This window comes from Poecilia mexicana, unplaced genomic scaffold (assembly GCF_051168715.1).
Source record: "Poecilia mexicana isolate PSO_F unplaced genomic scaffold, ASM5116871v1 scaffold_13, whole genome shotgun sequence".
NCBI lineage: Eukaryota > Metazoa > Chordata > Actinopteri > Cyprinodontiformes > Poeciliidae > Poecilia > Poecilia mexicana.
Window position 1 is genome coordinate 7,967,689 of NW_028263382.1, and position 24,252 is coordinate 7,991,940.

General features: G+C 38.5%; 1 protein-coding gene across 1 annotated transcript; it reads right to left on the bottom strand.

The window, feature by feature from the left end:
* Nucleotides 1–316: 316 nt before the first annotated feature.
* Nucleotides 317–21,995, bottom strand: tgfb1a (transforming growth factor, beta 1a). The gene is made up of 6 exons (XM_014990762.2): nucleotides 20,214–21,995; nucleotides 8,326–8,595; nucleotides 8,010–8,241; nucleotides 2,712–2,862; nucleotides 1,731–1,841; nucleotides 317–1,656 (listed from the first exon to the last, which is right to left on the bottom strand). Exons 1-6 carry the CDS (start codon nucleotides 20,542–20,544, stop codon nucleotides 1,609–1,611), a joined length of 1,143 nt encoding a protein of 380 aa, XP_014846248.2. The 5' UTR covers nucleotides 20,545–21,995; the 3' UTR covers nucleotides 317–1,608.
* Nucleotides 21,996–24,252: the final 2,257 nt, after the last annotated feature.

Consider the following 24,252-nt stretch of genomic DNA (forward strand, 5'->3'; position numbering starts at 1 on the left):
AAGTTTATTGTCATGTTGAATAAACATGAATGAATTAAGTTTGATGAACTTAATTTGATTAGATATCATAAATTAACTCAATTTTTTAAAGATGGAAATCCTTTTTTTTTCATTGTAGGGCCACTGAAAAGAATGACTTTTTTCTCAATTTTGGATTTTTTTTCCTCTCAGAATTCTGATTCTTTTCTTTAGTCGTGTTTCTGAATTTTTTCCCTGAGAATTCAGTTTTTTTTTTTGTTTTTTGTTTTTTGGGGGGGAGGTGTGGGGTTCTCATTATTCAGATTTTTCCCCTCAGAATTCTGACTTTTTCTAACAATTTTGATTTTTTTTTTTTTTTCAGAATTTTGTTTTTTCTTTAATATTCTGATGTTTTTCCTTATCATTCTGACTTTTTCCCCCCAGAAATCTTTTTTTCCCCCTCTCAAGATTCAGATTTTTCTTCTTAGGATTCTGATCATTTTTCTCCCCGATTTCCACGTATTTTCCCAGAATTCAGATTTTTCTTCTCCGGATTCCTTTTTTCATTTCCTCAGATTTCTGAGGAACATGTGATATGCACATGTTTACGTATCACTGGAATATGCTGAAGTTTTTACAAAATCCTCATACAGTCAATGCCATAATTTAAAAAGTTTATTTGTTTTTTCAATTACTATTTGCAAACAGTTTTTCATATGTAAAAACACAGAAAAGTGAAAAATATGTTTTTATCGCTAAATCAAAGCAAAACAGAGAATAAACTCTTTAAAAACACTTACATTTCAGAAGAACATGAAAACTTCCTTTTTAAAACTACAAAAAGGCAATAATTTACCTTGACGACTGAATGAACAAAACAAGCCTGCATGGCTTCTCTAACCTGAGCCTCTTCATCTAAAGCGAACATGCAGACTGTAAGTCTTAAACGCTGCGCCACACGGTGTCATCGCTCTCACACCCGTCACCTTCACGGACCAGGAAGCTATTGGCAGAAACTTCCTGACAACGCAGGGAGGTGGTGGGAACGCTGTACATGTTGAAAAAACAAATATCATGACGTAACAGATGGACAGCTCCTCTGAAATGCTGTCCGACTGGCCCGGCCTTTCAGGCACAGGGAGTTTTCCCAGGATGGACAATCCCTTTGGGTTTTTCTTCTCTTTTATGGAAAGCACTGGCAGCAGTATTATCTTCCAGGAAATTCCCAAACAACCTCTGCTTTCCACCTGGGCTTTGGCACGTTTTGCCGTTACCTCTGGAAGCTGCTGTGACAAATGGAAATGTCCCATCTGTGAAAACAGAACTTCTTCCATCAGGGTTATTTTTGGTCCTTCTGTGCTTTTCTTGTTTTTCCTGTTCAAACTTTGAGTAAGAAGTCATTTTTCATCTCCAGCTGAGACAGTTCTACAACAAATAAATTAAATTATGCTAGTAGGGGAAATCTTTTTTTGTTGTTTATTTCTGAATAGAAATACAGAAAAAATATTGATTATTTTAATAGAAAGTCTTTAAAAAAAGCGCTGGAGATCCACTTCAAACGATCACATTGTCCTTTCTGGGGCATCGAAACAACATTCTCCTTTGTTGTTTGTTTCCAGAAGACGCAGAGCGTTGTGCCACCGCGTATTTTTAGCTGCACTTGCAGGACTTAACAATCATGTTGGACAGCTGCTCCACCTGTAGGCAGAAATAAACCGTAAATCACCTCGTAACTTTCCGTAAACATCTAAAAATACCCGCCGTATTGATACCTTGTGTTGCCTTCCCACGTAGTAGAGGATGGGCAGCGGCTCCAGCGTCTGGGGAACGCAGCACGGCTGGGCGGACGCGCCGGGGTTGTGATGTTTGTACAGGGCCAAAATCTGCAAAACAAACAGAAACACAATCTCAGGAATCCCACAAAAAAGTTTAAATGAACCTGCTGAACACAAAAACATGAACAGATCAGCAGCTCCTGTTAATCCAAACTGTTTGCCATCAGGGCCAAACTAAAGAACTTCAGGGCCACAAAAATAATTAAAAAAACTCTTTGGATTCTTTTTTTTTTAAGTAAATCTGCTCAATAATAAACAGGAACAACGTTTAATGATTGTAGGTTTTGCACGATTGTGTTACAAGAAGGACTGACAGTTTCTAACTTATTTTCTTATTTGAGTAAAAGTGGGTTGATATTTATGGTTCTAGTTGCTCCAAAGCCAAGAAGAAAGCAGAATCATTGTTAATCAATCTGTTAAATATTTATCTGTAAAATATTTAGCTCTAAAGATGAAGACGTGTCCGTCTGCCTCACCCTGCCGGCCGCAGCTTCCTGTCCGATCACCGATCTTTAAAAAGTCTGACCCGCCGATCCTGATTTTCACTAATTGCTGATCACCCAAAATTAATAAAATTGTAGCCAATTTATCCTTTGATGAAACTAAAACATTTCAACAAGTAATCAAACAAGTTTACCAAATTTGGGAATTAAACAATTGGTTTGTACGATTTTTTTAGGCTGCTAAAGCACTAACTCAGTCACTTTTTAAGGCTTCTTTGCAAAGCTAATCTGTAAAGTTTTATTGAAAAAATGAATTAAATGTGAATGAATGAACAAGAACAGGCCAGATGAGCCTCTGCTGTTTATCTGATTTACTTAGAGCAGCTTATGAACCCAACATTGGCTCTTCGTGATGTAAAGCCTGCTTATAAGCCTAAAAATGATTGTTCTTGTGATTTTCATATTTAGTTCCTACCTGGGAATATTTGTTTTCGGCGTTCCAGATGTACGTGCATGACCCCATGCAGTAGTTGGCCAGGTAGCCTGTGGGCTTGTGTATCCATTTCCAGCCCAGATCTTTCCTGAAGTCGATGTACAAACTCCTGACGCAGCAGTTCTCCGTTTGCCTGCATCCACAGACACATTCACATGCTTTTAAATTACACATTCAGAGGAATAAACCTTCACTGCAGAAATAATTTACTTAATGCAAATTCAAAGCTTAATCTTTAACAAATGACATTGAAATTAGTCGAGCTGGATTGTAAGTTGAGTGGGTTTCAGTTTCTGCTTTTTTGCATAAATTATTTTGTAGTGTAACAGAAACAGAGTTTATAAGATAATAAACTTTCCTGCTCTGGCATTTACAGTTGATTTATTGCCCGGCAGTAAATGTGAACCAGATAACAAAATATATACAGTGGTGCAGTTAAACTGTTTTTTCCTACTAGCAGATTTAATTTAAAAATACTCCGCTAAAGAGAATGAAATGTTGTAACTTGTCGGAGATGCTGATGTTTGTGAGCCTCCTGTAGCAGTCTGTGTTACAGTAAATTTGAAGAAGCCTCTGACTGACACTCTTTTTATGCTTCATTACACTCTGATGGCGCTCATTGGACCATTCAAGAGTTAACTCTACAAAACCGAGGAAATGGGAAAATGAGCCGCTGATGCTGATTTGCCTGCAGCTTTGATGCATGTTTGCATTTTTCTATATTTACACCAACATGAGCCTCTGAGTAAATATAGAAAATATGACTGTCGCCGTTACTAAATTTACCACGGAGTATTAGGACCACACTGAAAAAAATACTACAAGAACAGACTATAAAGACACCAAAGTCATAAAATCACAAGAATAAAGTTGGAATATTACGAGGAGAAAGTGGGAGTATTGCGTGAAGAAAGTCGGAATATTACGAGGATAATGTCGGAATATTACGAGGATAATGTCGGAATATTACGAGGATAATGTCGGAATATTACGAGAATAATGTCGGAATATTACGAGAATAAGGTCGGAATATTACGAGGATAATGTCGGAATATTACGAGGATAATGTCGGAATATTACGAGAATAAGGTCGGAATATTACGAGGATAATGTCGGAATATTACGAGGATAATGTCGGAATATTACGAGGATAATGTCGGAATATTACGAGGATAATGTCGGAATATTACGAGAATAAAGTCGGAATATTGCGAGAATAAAGTCGGAATATTACAAGAATAAAATCAAAATACTATAAGAAGTCAAAATAAAATAGAATGAACTTCAGTAATGAAGTTACTGAGACATATGTCTCAGTAAAAGATGAATTCTACCGTTTCTGAAAATCAAGAGTTCGCAATCCAAAAACCCCCCCAAAAAGCCCTCTGTCTGTCCACGAGAGTAAAGTCATAATATGACTTTACTCTCGTAATCTAATTGTTTTTATTTTTTTGGCCCTAATACTCCATCATATAAATCTGTCTTAATTAGCTGTGATTATGTTGCAGAAAGAGTTCAATGCCAACTCTCATTACTGTGAGAACCAAAACGAATCCCTTAAACAGCTACAAATACCTCAAACAGCAACTTATCGTCTCTGATCTAAAGCAACTGAAGGACAGACGAGGAGCCACGTTGCCATCAGCCTGGGCCGGCGTGTGAAGTCGTTTCTAAGGGTTTGGACTCCGGCGAACCGCAGCGAGAGCCGCAGATGGAGGAAACCTGGAGCGGCGGTGAGCCTTGAGGCGCTGCAGGCTGCAGGACTCCACCGCCGGCTCTTTTATGGCTCCATAAAGTGGAACCAAGCAACGCCGGCCTGGTGCCACTTTATGGAGCAGTAGAAGGTCTGTGTTCATTCAGGAATAAAAACGACACACAGGGCAGAGAAAAAACCAAACGAATGCGACTGCTGAGGTAAAACTGGAAAGGTGTGAAATGTAAATATGAGTTATGGATGAAAATGGAACCAGAGTAACATGAATAGTACTGTGTTAAACGATGCTGTAGTGGCTGTAAGAACAAGTTGGTACCTTTGAACATTTCAATATATTTTACTGCTGTTCTCTTTTTTAAAATCTGTTTTAAATGTTTCTTAAGTGTATAAAACTATTTATTCTTTTACTACTCTAATAAATTTGGCATCAGTTACTTGATGCCGAATGAGGAAAACAGAGTTAGTAACTAGTTACATGTACTTTAGCATCTTTTTGGAAAAATGTACCTTTAGGAGTATTTTTACTTTTATTTTGAAGTATTTCTGCTCTCACTTCAGTAAAATCTCTGGATTTTCTCCTCACTGAATGAAAAACAAATGTGTTTTAACCAGAAATCCACCAGACACAGAAACACACCTGCAGTTTCTGTTAAAGTTTCTAAATTTTTTCATTCAAAGAAACTGATTTGGAGACATTTTCTGTTGCCTGATTTTGTTATTTTTTGCTGTTTAAATGAATTATTGTCATTTTGGTCCTTAAAATACCAAAATCCCCTTTTGACTTTTTGTATTTTGATCTGTCTGATGATGTAATTTTTTAATATTAAATGATTGATGATTTGATCAGTGACTCAGTACTTGGTTAAACTTTTTACCAAATACTTTTTTACTCTCACTAGAGTAATTTCTTGGATAATTTTTGGCTACACTGTTGCGTTTGTGACCTTAAACTCGAACTGGGTCGACGTCCGACTAGCCGCCCTGGTTGAGTTAAAGGCGCTTTGCAGCAGCCTGGGCTGAAACGTCTCTGCAGGGCGGTAAGCTGCTCACCGCCAGGCGTCACAAACATTTAATAGCCGATGTTTTGCGTCTGAGGATGGCACAAGCTGTTACAAGGTTTGGAGGGCAATAACTTTTTCTCACGCAGCTTTAACATGCCCGAATAAAACCAATCATCATTTAAAAACCTTTACTTGGATTTACCCAGCGTGTTTTTTTGCTTGACATAATTGGTTTAATGAGCTGGAGAATATAAATGAGACAAAAAACAGTTTATTATTTTACACAATAAAATAAAGTGGATCAGTTATTCTGATTTAGTTGAGTAATTAAATTAAAAAATCAAATATTGGCCAAAACAGCAGAGTTAGTATCGGACATCAAAATCGGCTGAAATATTAATAATCAGGAAATAACTGATAAAGGAAAAACATATTCTAACCCACATAAACATTTGGTCGTGTGTTTATCCTGAATATGTTGTTTTATTTGTCTTATTTATTGCCTGTTATCTCTTTTGTTGATCAGTATGCATTACTTGGTGAATAAATTAAAAATGTATCTATTTATATAAATATAATAAAGACTAACATGGCCGATTCCAATGTTGTGCATCCATTGTAGTTACTTATATTTTTACTTATTTACAGAGATTTTAAGGTAATTTTTCTTCTATCTGAAGTTTATTTCTAATCACGGAGAAATCAAAATATGCACTGTAAAAACACAAAACCTAGAGCACATAAAATAAGACAAAACTAATAAGGAACTTTTTAGCGCACTATTGGAGCCAAGTTAATTCCTTAATATCATGTAAAAATACTAGTTCTACTGGCAGATTATTTTACTTACAAAATGTTATAAAATTATTGACTTAAGCTCCAATGACTTGTTGAAAAGTTACGTGTGAGTCAGTTTTGTCTTATTTGTACTGGGATATCTGCAACAGAAACTGGACCAAAGTTGCTTGTTAAGGTTTTGTGTTTTTGCAGTGCAGTGGTCGCCTCACATTTCAAAGCTGGAGTAACCCGGTAAAATCCAGCTCGTCACTCCGAGACTCTGTGGAAAGCCGTGGGGAAGTTGGAAGTGACGCTTGTTTCAGTTTCCTCAGAACTTCTCTGACGGGTTTGTGTCACGATACCAGTGGAGTCACTGGAGAGAAGAGCGTCCTCATTTTGTTCCCATGTAGGAACCCTACAGCTGCCCGACTTCCTCCTCGTTCATCCATGTTTCACGTCCTGAGTGGAGGCATCAACGTAAACAGCAGTGGGCTGAACACACGACCTTGTGGAGCCCCAGGGCTCTTAATGTTTAGTTGTAGGGGGAAAATTTGTGTTTATTCTCTAGCTTCGTTTCCATTATCCATAAAATTGCCCAAATTGGAATTACGTAAATAAATTTGCTTCAGGGAAAAACAACAATGTCAGCTAAAAAATGTTTTTGCGCTAGCATGGTTTTTCGGTTGTATCATTGCAAAACTGCAATGGAGACACGTTGCATCACAAGAGTGACGCCATCTTATCAATGACATGTTTGACATGCTGCTGCTTCCCACCAGGGGCGCAACTACATATTATTCAGGTGGATGCGAAAACATAAATGGCCCTCCCAACCCCCAAAGGAAGGTACATAAGGGTGAAGGAGCGTAGAAAACATACGGTCGCTCTATATCCGTATGAGCGACCGTATGTTAACGCCCCCTCCCCCCCAGACGAAGACATGTGAAAAGGTAAAACTCGCTACATTTATATTTACATGTGCGCGAGGTGAAGGAGGGTAAGGGCGCGGTGAGGTGTATGCGAAGGCATCATCGGGGCGCCGCCGCCTCCAGACGGGGTTTTGACGCCCCCTCTGGTGCAGCGCCCCTATGCGTTGCATACATTGCACACCCACTTTTTGCGCCTCTGCTTCCCACACTTCCCAGCCCAACAAATGTTAAGAAAATTAATCATAATTTCACGTATAACAAAACATTTATCTTGCTGAAAAATTACTTGTACGTTAGTTTTGTTATTTTAAGATATTTGCATTAGAAAGTAGACCAAAAAAATGTGCTCTTTTTTTTTTTTTTGCCTATTTTTTTTTTTTTTTTTTTTTTGCAGTGGACCGTACATCTTTGAAAAGCAGAAGTGGAGCCTCCTGCACAACCAACAAGGATGCAGAAAGTGATTTCTGGATGGTAAGTCAACATCAAAACACTTGCCTTTTCCAGCAGACATTGTACAGCAGTAAAACCAGCTGACCAAGTGTGCTGGAGCTCTGCTGGGGTTGCTAGGTAACGGGCGGAACTCTGCTTGGGTTGCTAGGTTACCACGGGACTCTGCTGGGGTTGCTAGGTAACAGGGTGGGCTTTGATGGCGTTTTTGAAACGGGTCACTTTCCAGACACCATAAAACATTAACTTAATGCCAAAACCCGGCCGAGTGTTCTTAGAATCAGTAGAAACCCAAATGGAAGCAGGAAACTTTAAAAACGTGAGTTTTGGATAACAGATCCTGGTTAAAGCTGTTAAAGTTGATTCAAGTGTTTTCCATAAGCGGTTCTGTGAAGTCTGCGGCGTCGCTTACGCTGTGCAGGTCTCCTGTCCGCTGGTGGAGCGTTTCTTGCGCGACGTGAGGTGGCTGCTCATGTTCTTCGGGATGGACATCGTCAGGATGTACGGCAGCTGCTCCATCATCAACTCCATGGTGGCTTTGTCTCCTCGCTTATTGTCCGTTCCCGACACGAAGAAGCTGAACGTGGCGGCTGTCTGCTGCTCGCATTCACAGAACACGCGAAGTTCGAACTTCTGCTCATCCTCTGGAAAACAAATACGACGGAGAAACGTTCAGCCTAACCCGGGGCTCGACCAGGAACACGGGTCGGGAAGAACGGTCGCCTCACCTTGGCCCTGGAGCCACTGCTGCAGAGGTTCGGTGATGTCGAAGGAGAGCCATTTTTCTTTGAGCGCGTTGGTCACGAAGCGGGAGGCGTGGTAGCGGAACGAGGCTCCGGTGCTGTAGTACAGCTCCACGCGCTGCTCTTTGTCTATGGACGGTTTCTTGATGAGCATCCGCAGCTCTGCAGTGGTGAGCAGCTGGAAATTGCCCACAGTGTTACGGATCTCTGCAATGTTGAAGAACATCGTTTTGGTCCTCTCCGTGCTGTTCCTGCCTGTGAGTAAGAAAACACACGCAGGTCAGTAATTGTTTGGCTTGGGCCAATAAGAAGAAGCTTCTCAAAGGCAGATTTTTACTTCTGGGTTGAAAATAATGATTGAAATACTCAAGACTGCCGGCTTCATTTTGGATTCCAGGAGGAAAAACGTCACTTAACTGGATTGTTTGCTGTTTTTTAAGATGGTGTATTAGGCTTGTTAGGTAAGAAGGAAATGCACAAAAAAATACGGAAATAAAAAAAAAAAAGGAAATTTCAGAGTTTGAAAAGTCAAATATGTGCATGAAAAAACCTCAGAAATATTAGGATTAACCTCAGAAATTTTCTGGAAAATCTCGGTAGATTCTCAATTTCAAAAGTTAAAAAATTTCAACTTTTCAAACTCAGAAATTTCCTTTTTCTAGACACTTTTTTTTAGATGAAACAAAAAAGTTTTGAGTTCTTTCAAGCAAATTAAACAACTTTTCAAATTCAGAAATTACTTGTAATTTTTTCTAGACTAATCTGAAAACATTTTTAGAAAATGTTCAACTTTCAAACTCACATTTCTGTTTTCTTAAAAACATTTTAGGTTAAATTCTAAAAAAAAATTCAGATTTTTCTAGCAAATTTTTTACTTTTCAAACTCAGAACTTACTTGGCTTTGTTCCTAGCAAATGTTTTAGATTAATCTCAAAATTTCCCAGTTTTTCTAGCAAATGTTCAACTTTTCAGACACATGAGTAAAACTTTTTTTCTAGGTATTTTTTGGGATCAATTTTTGGTTTTGGTGGAAATTTGCTCTGTTTTTTCTCCAGCTGCCCCAACGCGCCGTCGTAGTTTTGCTTTAAGCTCCTTTCAAAACAGGAATAACAGAATGTACTCTTTAAGTGTTGCACCAAACTAGTTCATGCTTATGTTGGCTTGGGTCGTCTTTTCAGCCGGTTCCGGACGGGTCGACTCTCAGAGCCGTCTGTAAAATATTCCATGGAAACTGAAGCGTCTGCCGAAACCCATCCGTCAAACACCAGATGGATTCCCCAGAGCTGCCGTCTCTCTCCATGCATGATCCTTTTTAACTAAACTAGTTATTCTGTCAGTTTGTCCTCATATATATTATTATTATAATTACATGTAAAGTCAAAACGGTTGCAGCTTTGCTTGGAAACTGATGGCAAATTTGTTATTTAAGATTTATTTAGATTACACTGAAATTACACAGCGCCCTGCTAAGTTATTGGCATCTCTGGCAAAAATAAATAAAAATTCCTAAAATAAACTCATTTATAAGTGAGGAGAGTGGAATAATAAATACACATTAAAATACAAATTGGGCTGCAGCCATTGATTATGTTAGTAATCGATTATTCTGATGACTAATCGATTAATCGTATTAAAAATTAGCATATCCTACAGATTTTTCTTTTAAGCACTTAAGTTTTTCATATATAGTATTAGATATCCATTAAAATGGAAATAAACAGTTTTATTTCTGCTCTGACTGTGACCTTCTTGAGTCCCTAAACTCCAGTTATTGATTAATTAGTTGACGATTATTTCAATAATTGATTAATCACGATAAATGTGATTAATCGTTTCAGCTTTATAAGTGATCTGTTGCTCCAATTAGCTGAGATTCTATTAAATGAATGTAATCTCTTTTTAAATTCATAACTTTATTAATTTGTTTCTGTGTCCAAGGAGGATTTATTGATGTAAAAAAATATTTTTGATCAAATTCAACAGGGGAAAGATGGAAAAACATATTTTTTGTAAGAAATTTCCCCCTGATGGCAGAAAAATGCTTAAATAAAAGAACTAGTCACCTAAACTTTCCCGCATCTGCAGCACAATCTCAAACATTTTTGAGGAGTTTTTTTAAAAATCCAAACCTAAAATCTTATTTATTACGAAAAAAAATCACATTTATTAATGTTTTACCACAATTAGTAGAACCCCTAATATTCCTATAAAATGTAGCCGGAACATTTTTCACTTTACGCAAAGTGAAAATAAAACGGAGCCTCATTTCTACTGGCCCCTCTGCAAAATGGGGAAGACAAGAGACCATTTAACTAAACAGTGTGTGAACAGCAAAGTGAGGAGCCAGAATATTGAAATCAATTAGGGATGTATGTATTATTTGTGCAATGTTCTGTAAAACAGTTTCACTATTACTGCAAATGGAAGTACAATAACTCAGACGTTTTACTTTTATCAAGATTTTCACTCCAAGAAAACAATAAATAAAAATGAACCAAACCTAAGGGACTTATTTCCTATAAAAACATTTTTCTCCTCATCCTGAGCATCTGCAGGTTGCGCTTCACTGATCTGATTAATTCATTAGACAGAAAGTTCATCCAGTTTAAAGTCAAATATTAGTTAACAAGGCGTGCTCTTTTGCAAACACCGATTTTCATTCAGGCGTTGGAGCATCTAGTTTCTGCAAACGTTTATTTTCAGGCTTAAAGCATTTTCACCTCCTGCATTTGGTGCTTTTCACACTTCTTGTGTCAGTTTGGAGGAATTTAAGCCTTTGTTCCAACATTTGCATCCTGCCAGTCTGCATGTCTTAGAATCATTGTTTTTGTTACTGAAATGCTTCTGTCGTAATCCAGCCATCAATAGCCATCTGCAGATTTCACAGTGTTACACAATGATCTTAGCTAAAGCCAAACATTTATCTGTTCCAGCTGCTACAGCTGAGAGTTTTGTTTTCTCAAAGCGCAGCAGCAACTGTAATCCCTGCGTCTTCCTCCAACACGACAAGCGGGAGCATTAGGGGAATGTTTGATCAGAAGCTACTGATGGATCCAGCAGCACTCATCTGCAGGTTCATGCAGTTTGTACAGGAGATAACGAGACGGAGGAACCGATGGGAGCCAAAGGACGGAGAGATTATCAAAAGTTAAAACATAAAGATGACGCAGTTAACGCTGCAAAAACACAAAATCTTATCTTTTGTCTGTTTCTGGTGCAAATGTCTCAGTATATCTGAAATAAGACAAAATAAACTTTCTAGTTACTTTTTTATCAAAATACAGGAGCTTGTTTTAAAGCTGCAGTGTGAAAACTATTGTCATATATTTGTTTAAACCTTCACCACGTCAGTAATATACGAGACAGATAATCTGAAAAAAACCGAGCTCCTCTGCCTTATCCCAGTAAAAACAACCAATCAGAGGCAGGAGGAGGGTCTTATTGCTGCCAATCACCCTCCGTGTGGCGCTGCTTACCCCCATCATGCTCTCTGTTACCGCTACAGCTAGCATAGCCTGTTGTGTTACCGGCAAATAAATAGTTTTCCTGTATCAGTAAGTTGTTTCTCCACCATTAGTAACATGCATGAGTATGATTGACAGCGATACAAGGCAACAAGGCACTTCAAAATGCTTTGCATCATAAAAACAAAGTCAAACGCACAGTCAATAATTATTAGTGAAATAATTTGGAGGAACTAGAACTTTTTCATCAATATTAAGGAATTATTGACTTAAAACAAGCTCCTGTATCTTACTGAAAAGTCACTTTTAGGTTAGTTTTGTCTTATTTCAAGATATTTGCAGTAGAAACAGAAAACACTTGGTAAGATTTAGTGTTTTTGCAGTGAAAGCATGCAGGAACAGGGTGAACACATATAGGGTGTGAGAGGGAGTGTGAAGGAACTGGAGATGTACATATATCAATGCGATGTCTGGCGCTGGACCAAATCCTCTGCTCTGCCTGATCCTGCCAAAGCCGGGAGCTCTCCGGCACGAACCCAGCCCAGCTCCGCATACTTACTGTGCACGCTCCACCCGAGCTGCACCACGACTCCCCCCGTCGATGCCGCGAACGCTTCGCCTCAGACGTTGTTAAAGGGGGCCAAAGTGAAACTGAAAAAGCGCCGATGTGGAGCGCAACGGGAAATGAGATTTTGACATTCTGCAGGTCAGTCCCACCCAGAATGCAGGCGAAATGATCAGAGCGCGAGAATGGAAACGCACTGCAAAGACACAAAGCCTGACCAAGTAGCTTTGGCTTATAGTGCAAAGGTCTTATCACACTTGAAATGAGACAAAACTAACTTATAAGTTACTTTTCAGCAAAACATGGGAGCTTTTTTTAAAGTCAGTAATTCCTTAATATTGATGAAAAAGTTCTAGATTATTTCATTTGTAACGACATTTATCCCTCCTATAAGTGAAACAATCTGCCAGTAATTTTTCATGAACATTAAGTAATTATTGACTTAAAACAACCTCTATATCTTGCAGCAAAGCTATTTGTAAGCAAGAAACAGGATCTTGTTTTAAGTCAATAATTCTTTAATGTTCGTGAAAAATTACGAGCTTAAATTAGATCAGGTAAGCTTTTGTGTTTTTGATCTAGTTTCTACTGCCATTATCTGATTACCGTTAAAATAATACAAAACAAACTTACAAGTTACTTTTCAGCAAGAAATATGAGTTTATTTTAGGTAAATAATCCATTAATATTGATGAAAAAGTTCTAGTTCCACTGGTGGAATATTCCACTCCGCCGTTACCTAGCAACCCCAGCCAAGCCCAGCCCGTTACCTAGCAACCCGGTTCTAGTCCCTCTGGCAGATTATTTTACTTAAAACAAGGGGAAAAATTTCTTGTTTTAAATGAAATAATCTGCCAGTGGAACTAAAACTTTATCATCAACATTAAGGAGTTATTTACTTAAAACAAACTTCTATTTCCTTCTGAAGAGCTACTTATGGGTTTGTTTTCATTTTGTTTCAAGTGCACTAAGATATATGCACTAGAAACTAGACCAGAAATAGTTTTGTGTTTTTGCAGTGCATGAGGCTTTAAATCAAAGTATGGCGACAGCAAGCTGAAGTGAACTGGGTTAAAAGTTAACAGAACTGCTTCAGAAACAGGAAACTAAGTCACTTCCCTTAAGAAGAATATTGGCTGCTGCAGCGAGTTTACAGCTAAACTTTATCCTCGCTTCTACTTTCACACGCCTTAGTGGACGGGTGTCCAAAGTGCGGCTCGGGGGCCATTTGCGGCCATCTGCGGGATTTTTGCGGCCCCTCGTCTTCATGACATTTCTACATTCTTAGCTTTGGAGTAACTAGAACCACAAACATCAACCTACTTTTAATCCAACGCAAAGCATTCATTGGACTTTGTTCTCCTGCAGAGTCAAACTGCAGCATCCTAAGTGCACAAAGCAGCGTTACCGTAGATCCTTCCTCCTAGAAACCATCACTGCTTCCAACAAACTCAGTCCTGACATCCCTGCTGGCCTCTGCACCGTTTTTAATCATTTTTATTAACATTTCTGCTGTTACACATTCATTTATCCACATTGACAAATAGAGCAGATAAAACAAAACTAGCTTAGAAGTAACTTTTCAACAAAATAAGAGCAAGTTTTATATTGAAAGAAACTGATTTTGAAATTTAAAAAAATGCTTTTGCATAGTAATTATGTTATTTATATGAATTATGTTCATTTTGGTCTTTAAAATACCAATATTTCTATAATATTTTGGTGCATGTGATGATTTTAAAATGCTAAATGATTATTCAATATGCATATCTACATGAATGATATTTTTATTTCAGATTTTTGTCAATCTTGTGAGTATAATTATTGTTAATTTTGTTTTTTATATACATATTTCTAAAACTTGAATCTTTGGTGTGAACATATATATTTTGATGCTGTTGTTGCACCTTGTTGGACAGTAATTAGTCATATTTACTATGTTACATTTACTTGAGTTGCTTTTTGGAAAAAAAATGTACTTTTAACTTTTACTTAATTTTTCTATGCACTAGGACCATAACAATAAAAATAAGCCATAAAATTACAAGAATAAAGTTGGAATATTTTGAGAATAAATTTGCAATATTGTGATATTATTGTAATGCTACGACTCTCTTCTCATTTTATTATGACATTATTTTCATAATTATGTTTTTATTTTTTAAGTTTTATATTGAAATAAACTTATTTTGAATTTGATTTTCTTTCGTCTGAATTTGTAATTATATTATTTGTCTTTAAAATGCCAACATTTCAGCATAACTTTGTATTTTGGTGCGTCTGATTATGTAATTCTTAAATATATATATAAAATTTTATTTATTTTTTTTTTTTTTATCAGTACTTGAGTTTTTACCAAATACTTTTTTTACTCTGAGTCATTTCTTGGACGGCTACCTTTTGCTTTTACTTGAGTAAGAATACGTTAAAATAGAGCTGCTCTTTCAAATTAAAATTCAAAAGTACTTTATTGATCCCGAAGGGAAATGATGTTAATCAGCTGGTCCCTGTCGTAAACCACTCTGTTGCTATGGTTACGCATCACAGCAAAACAGCAGGAATATGAAAAATATTGCCAAAAATCAGCCCAACTACTCAGTATCCAAAACAAGAAGGACCAGTTGTCCATGAAACAGATATTTTCCTCCAAGAAAAGGCAGGAATGAAAGTTTGAAAAGAGAATAAATCTCTGGAAGTCCAGAGCTGCTGCAGCGTTCTGACACCAGGAACGGTGAATCCCTCCGGTTACCTGATGTCCATTTTGTTCAGTTCTTCTGCTTCATGCTGGACTGTAATAATGAACCCTGTCCTGCCTCACATGGGTGCGGGGGAGGGATTTGTGTGTTGAACTAGGGCCTATCCGCAGGTAAGCCAGGACAGCTGTTGTGACAGGTTGGGAGACAGCTCTGTAATTACCAGTGGGAGGAATCAGATTCCAGCAGCTGGCCAAACGTCTGCCGCCTTTATGCTTCCTTCACCGATGCACGGATGACGCTCCGCCATTTCTCCTGCTTTATGTAACAAAAAGACACTCGTTCCGTGTCAGCAAACTACTTTCTGGACAAACTGTCCTTTTGTGTTTGCTGCTGTGCTCTTGGAGAAAGAGCAGAATTATGTGAGAGGTGAATCTGTGTGGTCTCCTGACGGACGGATGTGGCTGCAGGAATTTAGCCTAATCCATGATGAAATTACCACAATAAAGATTTAAAACGATTGCGTTTTGAAATGCTCTGCACCCAAATACGCTTTGCCTCCAGCGGTTTTATATCTTTGGAAAGAGTGAGTCATTCGGCAGATTTGATAATGAATAAATAAAATACATTTCTGTATTTAATGAATCCCTGGCAACCAAACATTCAATATTTGGCAACATTTGATTATGGTACCACAAAGAAGTATTTGTTTTTTACACACCTTTACCATAAGTTGTCCTAATAAACAGAAACAATGGCTGGAAAAGACGAGACCTGTTGACAGTTCTGGTGCTGACATGTTGGTATCATGGGGGGCTCTGGGGGGCCCAAATGAAAATACGTTTAGGGTCCCAAAAAGGCTTGGTCCAGCCCTGGACTTTTATTCTTCAGCCTTTATTTTTTGTTATTTTTGATGATTTTCTGCTTACAGAAATAAAAACATGACATTTATAATTAGAATATTGCATCAGACCAATAAAAAACATTTTATAACATTTTAGGTTTAATGAAAAGTCTGCTGAATATCGGCTTAAATGTGACAAATGAACTTCATCAGAAAACATGTTCTGATTTATTTAATACATTTATTTTTAGTTGTGTGTCTATAAAACTGCATCTAAAATAAACAAATGCCTTCTATTTATTTCTGCTCTGCTTTTCATACCAATAAGTGTCCAGGAAACATTATTTATTTTATTAAATTATTTAAATTAATAAATAGAATATTAAATTTAATAATTAAATAATTAATTTAAATATTTTAATAATTATTATATTATACTAACACATTATAAATAAATAAACTATTATTATTTAATTAAAGTGTTTAATTTCCCTTTGGGATTAATTATGTATTTATTTAATTTGAAGTGAATCAACATGCATTTAATAATCAATTACTTCCATTTTCTGTGGGATACAAACAGCATGACGCAGATCTATTTCCTTCAACATGGGAAAGACAAGAGAACATTCTGCATGGCAGAAATGTTTTAGTCTTCATAAGAAAAGAGCCTCTACAACTGCAACATTAAAAATAAGACAAACTGCGACCAAATTTTAAAAGTTGTTGTTTTCTTTGCTTGAGTTTATCAGAGGTGCCAATGAAACCAAAGGTCCGTAAACTTAAACCACAATGTGGCAATTCAGTCAGAAAAGCAGAAGTGGAACCATTTTCTCTACTTTTTTATCTTAACAAACAACCTCTACTTTTTGGAATAAGCATGAAAAGTATTGACAGATCTGGAGATTCGACTGGGGTGCGAGGCAAGACGCTGGCGGATGTTCCCTCTCTGGCATTCAGAGGAAACGCAACGCTCGCACCGGACCTGAGTCAGTCAGCCTCCGAGTGGCCATCAGCCGTCCTTCCTTCCTGCCAGGCTGCCGCATCACAAACATGCTGCTAACGCTCCGATAGAACGCTCCGGAAGCAGAGAGACGGGGGCACCAGAGGCCGAGAGAGGGACAGAAAAAGGTTCATCGCTGCTAAAGAGATGTGGGAATTCAAGGGAAATCACTGGGGAGAGATATGATGGAGTGCAAGCGACACAATAAGCAAACAAGACGTCAATTTCTCAAGTTACAGTGTCGGAAATTCCCAATCCCTGGGGGACAACACAACTGTGTGAAAAACGGAAAGCAAAAGAGAAAACAGCAGAGAGAGGGATCGCACTCCAAACTGCAAAACACAATATCTCACCAAGTACAGGCGTCTTTTTCTGCTGAAAATACCTTATTATACTTCAAATAAAACAAAACTAACATAAATAACTTTTAGAAAGACATGAGAGCTTGTTTTAGGTAAATAATTCCTTAATGAAGAAAAATGACTATTTCCACTGGCAGATTATTCCCTTATAACGAGGGATGCACCTATCCACTTTTTCACTACCGATATCTTAGGTTTAGTATCGGCCAATATCGATCCGATACAGAAAAACAGAACTTAAAACACTTCTTTTTTAAACACAGACATAAATATACTGATTTACAAATTTATTTCATACCGCTGCACCAGTACAGCACGCTTAAATACACCAATAGCTTCACAAGCTACTGGTCAAACATGTAAAAATGAGTTTAATCTGCAATTAGGAGCAAAAATAATTAACAAAGAAACTCAAATTTGTTCCAACATGTTAAAAAATAAACGGAAACAAATCTTCTTTCAAATGGTTCAGAAAGTGCAATTAAGACCTTTAAATATAATGTAAAGTGAATAATTGACGTCACTCAGAGGACAAAACGTAGAATTAGACTGAATAGATCCGCCCTGATGGATCGGACACATTGTCACCTGATCTAGAATTTTCCTTATTATCAGGACCAATACAGATATTAATATCGGACTAATGCATCGCTAACAGGACATTTTCCCTTTTCATAAGTGAAATAATCTGCCAGTTGAACTAAAACTTTTTCATCAATATGAAGGAATTATTGATTTAAAACAAACTGTTATTTATTGCTGAAAAGCTACTGTAAGTTAGTTTTGTCTTATTTCAACTGTACTCAGATATTTGCACCAGAAACTAGACCAAAAATACTTGGTACGAATGAGGTTTTTTTTGCAGTGTTTTGTTTACAATCTTGGTCTTTGGTTGTCATTTGAGCAGAACAAAATTGTGCCCTTCGTTTTGAGAGTGTCTTTGTTCTCCCTTTTGGTCCTGAGCATGGTCCATCCACTTCAAGCCTTTCTTTTGATGTGGCGGATAAAGGCGAAGGGGGGGATGTGTATGCCTGCCTGATAAAGTGAGGCGTACAGGCATGCAGAGAACAATGGGGCATTGAAACCAAACCAAAAAATTATGTTTATCATAATAGCTTGGGAGCCATTGCACAATTACAGCCCAAGACCATTTGGCTGTGCAAACAGCAGATGCAGCCACGCCAAGTAAAGTGTGTTAATGAAGTCGTAAAAAACAAAACAAAGAAAAAACAGAGGTGGATATCATGAAAGCAGTGGAGCGCATCAAATCATGTGCAGCCAACTTGTAACTTGTGTGATCTCTGATCTCATAAAGCTGCCAGAAAAGATGTTGAGCGCAGATCAGAAGATGTGCGCATGGTGAAGGAATTTATAGGTCGTTTTGGTCATTTGGTGCCTTTCTCATGAGGTAAATCTGGAGTTTTTCCACCTCAGTGTCAAAATGTTCCTGTTTCTTTTAGCAACTTCACATGATCTGAACCAGCGTTTCATTTAACAACAAATTACAATGTTGTATGTTTTCCATGTTCTACTACAAAGACTGGAAGTTTTAAGGAACCATATTCAAGGATATGGTTTCATTAAGGATTCCAATTTTAACCTAAAGTTTATATTTTTCGATGTCAGGTTGGAAAACTTTGTTTGCTAAAGTCAGAACTCCCTGACCTCAAAATCCAAAATGGATTCTCAGAATATTAAACTCAGAAATCACCACAAAAGCAGTTTATTGGCCTTCATTTAAATTCCCTTTGAGACTGGATACTTACATTTCATTAAAACTATCACTCTACAAGCAACCTCAGTCAATAAGTTGTTGCAATATTTGAAAGTACAAAACGCAAAAAAGTATGCGACTATTAGCTTACACAGCCTATTAGTGGTCAATTTTTCTTTGATGCAAAACTTCAAATTTTTAGCAAAAAGTCCTCCAATTTGTGTTTTTTTTTAAACATACATTATATCTAAAATATTTAAAAGAAAATGTAGCTTTAGAAGCAGGAATATCTAGATGCAATTCTACGTGACATGCCATTGCTACCATTCCAGGAGCATTGTTCATTTTCCTTTCTGCTGATTGGCCGTCTGACCAAGATGATTGGAAATAAAGAAGCCTGAAGATGTTAGCTTCTGCTGTAGCTATTTCAAATGTATGTATTAATGTGTACAAACGCTAATGTTTTCCCGTGTCACATGTAATACGGCGGTTTGACTCTATGAAGCATGTGGGAAATTGCCTGCACTGCAAACAACCATCCTCCACTGCGATGAATGAAGTGCCAAGCTGAAAAAATGGCTGTTAATGTTAATTCAATATCTGGAAGTGTGACCAACACGGACTGAACGGCTTCATTCACGTCGTCCGCTGATGTTTCTAAAGATAGAGGCGGACTATAATTCTAAAACAACTCAGAAAATCAACCTCATTTCCTGATTGGTTGAAATTCAACCAGACAAATCGAGTTGAATGGGAGAAATCCCAGATGAAGGGAGATGAGAGTTGAGCAGAATTTTATATAGGAAGGCTAGGCTAGGCTAGGAATATGGTGAAGTTGGGTTAGATATCATTATCAGACACTTTAGTTCCTCTGTGAGTTTTGGACGTTTATGAGAAAGCAAATTTCATCATCAATTTGGCAGCTATCTTGCTCCAGATTCTCTGAACTCCACTAAAAGTTGAGTGAGTTGTTTGGCAGTTTGAAGGTCACGGATCTCTTTTTTCAAGCAAAGAGATTTTGGCTCTCCAAACTCTGCTCTGTGTTCGACGTGTTGTGCAACATGCTGCGAGTGCCGGTGAATGCAGGACCATAAATAACAGCCATATAATTATCTGACATTCTTACAGCCATCCTTAGGCCGTCAACAATTGCCCTCATTCTTGAAAATGGGTAAGAGTGCTCTAGGATTCATGATTTATGTCCTCTTGCCTTTTAACTTGTACTTACTCGCCATGTTGAACTTGTTCAGCACTTTGGCGAAGTACTCTTCCTCCTCCTGCTCCTGGGAGATGGTGATCTGGGACTCGAGCTGTTGCTCCTTCAGCATGTCCTTGGTGTTGTTGTAGAGGGACAGCAGGTTGGTGGGGATATCCTCCTTGTCTCCAGCTTCTTCTGGCTCAGGAGCTTTAGGCAAACGCAGTTTGCTGAGGATCTGGCTCCTAATAGCCTCGATGCGCTTTTGCCTCACTATCTCCAGGTCCACAGTCTTACATGTGGACATGCTGGACACGGTGTCCAGCATGTGCAGAGCCATCAGCAGCAGGAATCCCAGCTTCATTGTAGCAACTTTACAACTCAGCACCTTCTGCACTTTGAGCGTTAGCAAATCCTGCCTCACCTTTTTCTTTTGCTGCCTGCCTCCAGTCAGGGATGCTTTGGGAATAGTGAATCACTCCAGAGGAGAGGTGTGACTGACGCAAGGTGTTTACACACAACAGAACAATTACAGCAGTGTGGAGAGTCCAAAAAGTGCCCCAGCTGTCCCTATACTGCTGAGAAAACCACCGAACACTCGTCTTGTTTGCATAGGGGCAGGTAGAGAGAGAATCGGAGTGGGCAGGCAGACGGCGAGAGTTAAGCCAGTCTGAGTCAGCTACAGAGGTAACCCAATGACGAGCCGCACTGTGAAGCCAGTCCAGAGCAGAGCTGTCAAAAGCTAAATAAAGCTCATCCAAGCATAGAAAGCCCCCCAAACACTCGCATGACTTCTCCAACACCCATCCGTCAGAAACGGTCTGACAGCTCTCAGTCGTCTTCTGTATTCGCAGACCAGATCGTGATTTTCGGTCCTCCACCTGCAATATTTAGCGTAATCCTGTCTTACTCAGAGCAAGTTTATACCTCTCCACGTGTCAGCTCTGTGCCGTATTGCTCAGTAAGCACTCTCTTATTACATGTCCCCGGAGGCAAGTGGAGCAAATGTGAGTAGAGCTGAAGCCCAATGAGTGAAAATGATTACGAGTGCTGGCAGACACTGACTTACTCACTCTCTGTGCCTAGAGGCTATTAACCTGCCACAGCCTTTTGTCCTTTCTGTACCATCCAAAAGTCAACAAATTACTTTTCTGGGTGGATTAAATATCAAATAAGTATTCTCAAAAGACTTTTAAAAGAGAAATATACACCCTAAAGTAGTAGTAGGGTTGTTCCTGCAGAAAAACATGTGACAAACATGGATTACTCTCAGCTCTGACTACCTCTTTTTACAAATAACAGCATGTGATCTGAGCGCAGCTGCATTAAACCAGCTTTCAACGCGTCAATGTCACGCCAGCTGCCTCTCTATCTGCTCTCATGATAACGCGGAGGAATCATCTGCAAGTGCACACTGCGTCAGAGTAAAAGAAGTGCAAACAGGCCTACGATCCGAAGCGCAAGAGTGTCAGTCTCAAGGTAACCCTGTCCCGGAGGAAGTTTTCAGGAATCAGACACACCTTCTCTTTACGAGACAGAACCATCCGGACACAGCAGCAGAAAACCCCGGCAGCAGCAGGAGGAACTGGAGCGCAGCTTTTCCTCCGTCCATCCACCGGTGTCACCTCGTTTATGCCCTCTACTGTTTCTTCACACCTGTGACACAGCTCCCTACTCACACCTTTCCTTTGTCTCTGTTTCCCCCCGCTGCCTGTCAGAGCTTGCTGTTCAAAAAAGTGATTTGTGAGAGCTCCGAGCTCAGATAACTTGTACACTCTCTCGCTCTCTCTCTCCCCTCTTATTTTTTTTCTCTTGTTCCTGTTAGTCGTCTAATAGAGCGAGAAGCTCTCCGCCCAGGAAATGAAGCTAACGGCAACATCTGCCTGAGTTCTGCTGCCTTGCGCTTGTGTTTTTATCAAGATCCTGCTTTGCTCTGCCTTAGTAGACCGATGTGAACAAGTCAGGCACGGTACAAGGGCCGCAACCAACTCAATGCCAGATGAAAGAAGAGAGCCAGCTCCAGGGAAGCAGGTTTAGAAACCAGAAATGTGAATTTGATGAGGTGAAGAGCCAGCAGGGCAGGGTTGTGTGGTGCCCTCTCCCAGGTCTAAGTGCTCTTTAGAGGTTGGATTGTGTATTTTCTAAAAGAAGGCAAAACTAAAACAAACCAGTGACGGTTTCAGCTGCTGCAGCTCTGTCTGTCAGTGGAAACAAACTGAAAGTGCATTGTCTAGTTTTGAGGTTTTTGCTCTAAATGCGCTTCCAATTAGTGTGTATTGCTTTTTTAAAGAAAGAGCTATTCATTGAATGATGACATTTAAAAGGAGGACACTCAAACTGAAAAAAAACCCCTAAAAGTTCCCCAGATAACAATGTTCATTCAGTAAAGGAAACTACGGTTAATGTTCGCGCCGCTTCACGTCCGATTACCTTCACTGATAATGGCTTGAAACTACCTAGGGGATGTTTTTAAATGTCAGCACCTATTGTTTTAAAATCTCAGTTTAAATTGGTGAATACTGCCATCTGGTGGACCAAATTCATAGGCCTCAAAAAGAGGCACCAACGGGTTTAGGGTTCTCACTCTTAACTCAAAGGTCTTATTTTTGATTAAATGGGTGTTTATGGTTTAGAAAAACAACAGGAAACATGCTGAGTAAAAGAGGAGGAACACACAACAGATAAAAATCAAAACAGAGGAGTCAGACAAGGAACAATTCAAGTACTTTCCCCTTCTGTTTTGGTTAGCATTCAGTCATGCGTCTGATGGAGTTATACAAATTTCCAATGCAGCGTTTATGAAATGGTGTCGATTGAGCAATGTTCACAGAAAGTGAAAACACTGCTTGTCTTACATCAGTACGATCAGCAAAAGCGACAGGAATTTGTAATAATAGAAGACAACACGTCAAAACAGATGCACCAGAGTTTGGAAGGATGGGCTTCTGAAAACAGCAACTGTGTCTCCAGAAGCAGCGATGTTGCCCAAGCTACCATGAGGCATTTCATACCTTGTGTATTTTACCACCAGGCCTCCATGCCAGAACCTCAAGGTGCCTGCCTGTGTCAGGAGGGCTTCATGTTCTGCTTTCCCATCATTCAGAGTGAAGTTGTGGAGAAACGGCAAAGTCTCTGAAGAGGGATGACAGGAGGAGGTGTTTTCAGTCAACACAGAGATGACAGTCAATAGATCATGTAACCACATCAGAGCTGACCTTCCACATAGAGCTGTAGCTTCTCCGAAGCTCTCTGATGTGCTTTCAGTGCTGACGTTATGTCATCAAGGCCAAAATATAACACAGCTGTATGGCACATTATGTTTTACAATTGACATGAATAAAGACATAAATAATCTCAACTGAAAATGTTACAACTTTCAAGAAAGCATTGGAAAAGAATAATAAGCTGTGTGCTCTTTTCTCAATCAATACACACTTACAAACTTATGTTATTCTTAGTTTCAGACTATTAAAAAAATTGTGACCAACTTTGAATATTTAGTTCCTTGTAATTCTTTTTTTAAATTACATTTGCAAACAAAACAATAAAACATTCAGAGACAAACTTTACAACATTTTACCCATTTGGAAGCAGAGGTTGCATATGGCCACATTTTCATATTTTTAAGTAAAAAAGTTTTCTTATATTTTGAGATAAAAATGATTACTTGTCATTATTCTAAGTCTAATCTGAATTTGTGCCTTGTATCTTTTATTCTAATGTTTGGTCTCTTTGGGTGACAGGCTGTGTTCCCATCAGTTTTTAGACTATTTACTTAACAGTAACTGAACTTATTTGGATAGTAAACCACAGTCACCTACTTTAAAATGAATGGAGGCCAGTGAGAGAAGTAGAAAAGTACTTGAATTAGAGAAGTTGCTGAAACCTAAAATAAAATACAAAAACATATAAAATTAGTGACTCGTTTGGGGGGAAAAGAAGGTTTTTACCGGAGATTCAATGTTACAAAAATAATAACAGCTATGGTGTTTCTTGTCTCCATGGTTACAACCAACGAAACTTCAAGTAGCCTAAAACGATCATAGAACTTAAATAAAAATAGTTGACACAA

Bases quoted from the DNA above. Each gene is read 5' to 3' on its own strand.
- tgfb1a (XM_014990762.2), bottom strand. From the start codon at position 20,544: ATGAAGCTGGGATTCCTGCTGCTGATGGCTCTGCACATGCTGGACACC. The intron at 1,842-2,711 runs GTAGGAACTAAA...TTTGTTTTGCAG, and splicing joins CCGAAAACAAATATTCCCAG to ATTTTGGCCCTGTACAAACA. The intron at 1,657-1,730 runs GTATCAATACGG...TTCTGCCTACAG, and splicing joins ACGTGGGAAGGCAACACAAG to GTGGAGCAGCTGTCCAACAT.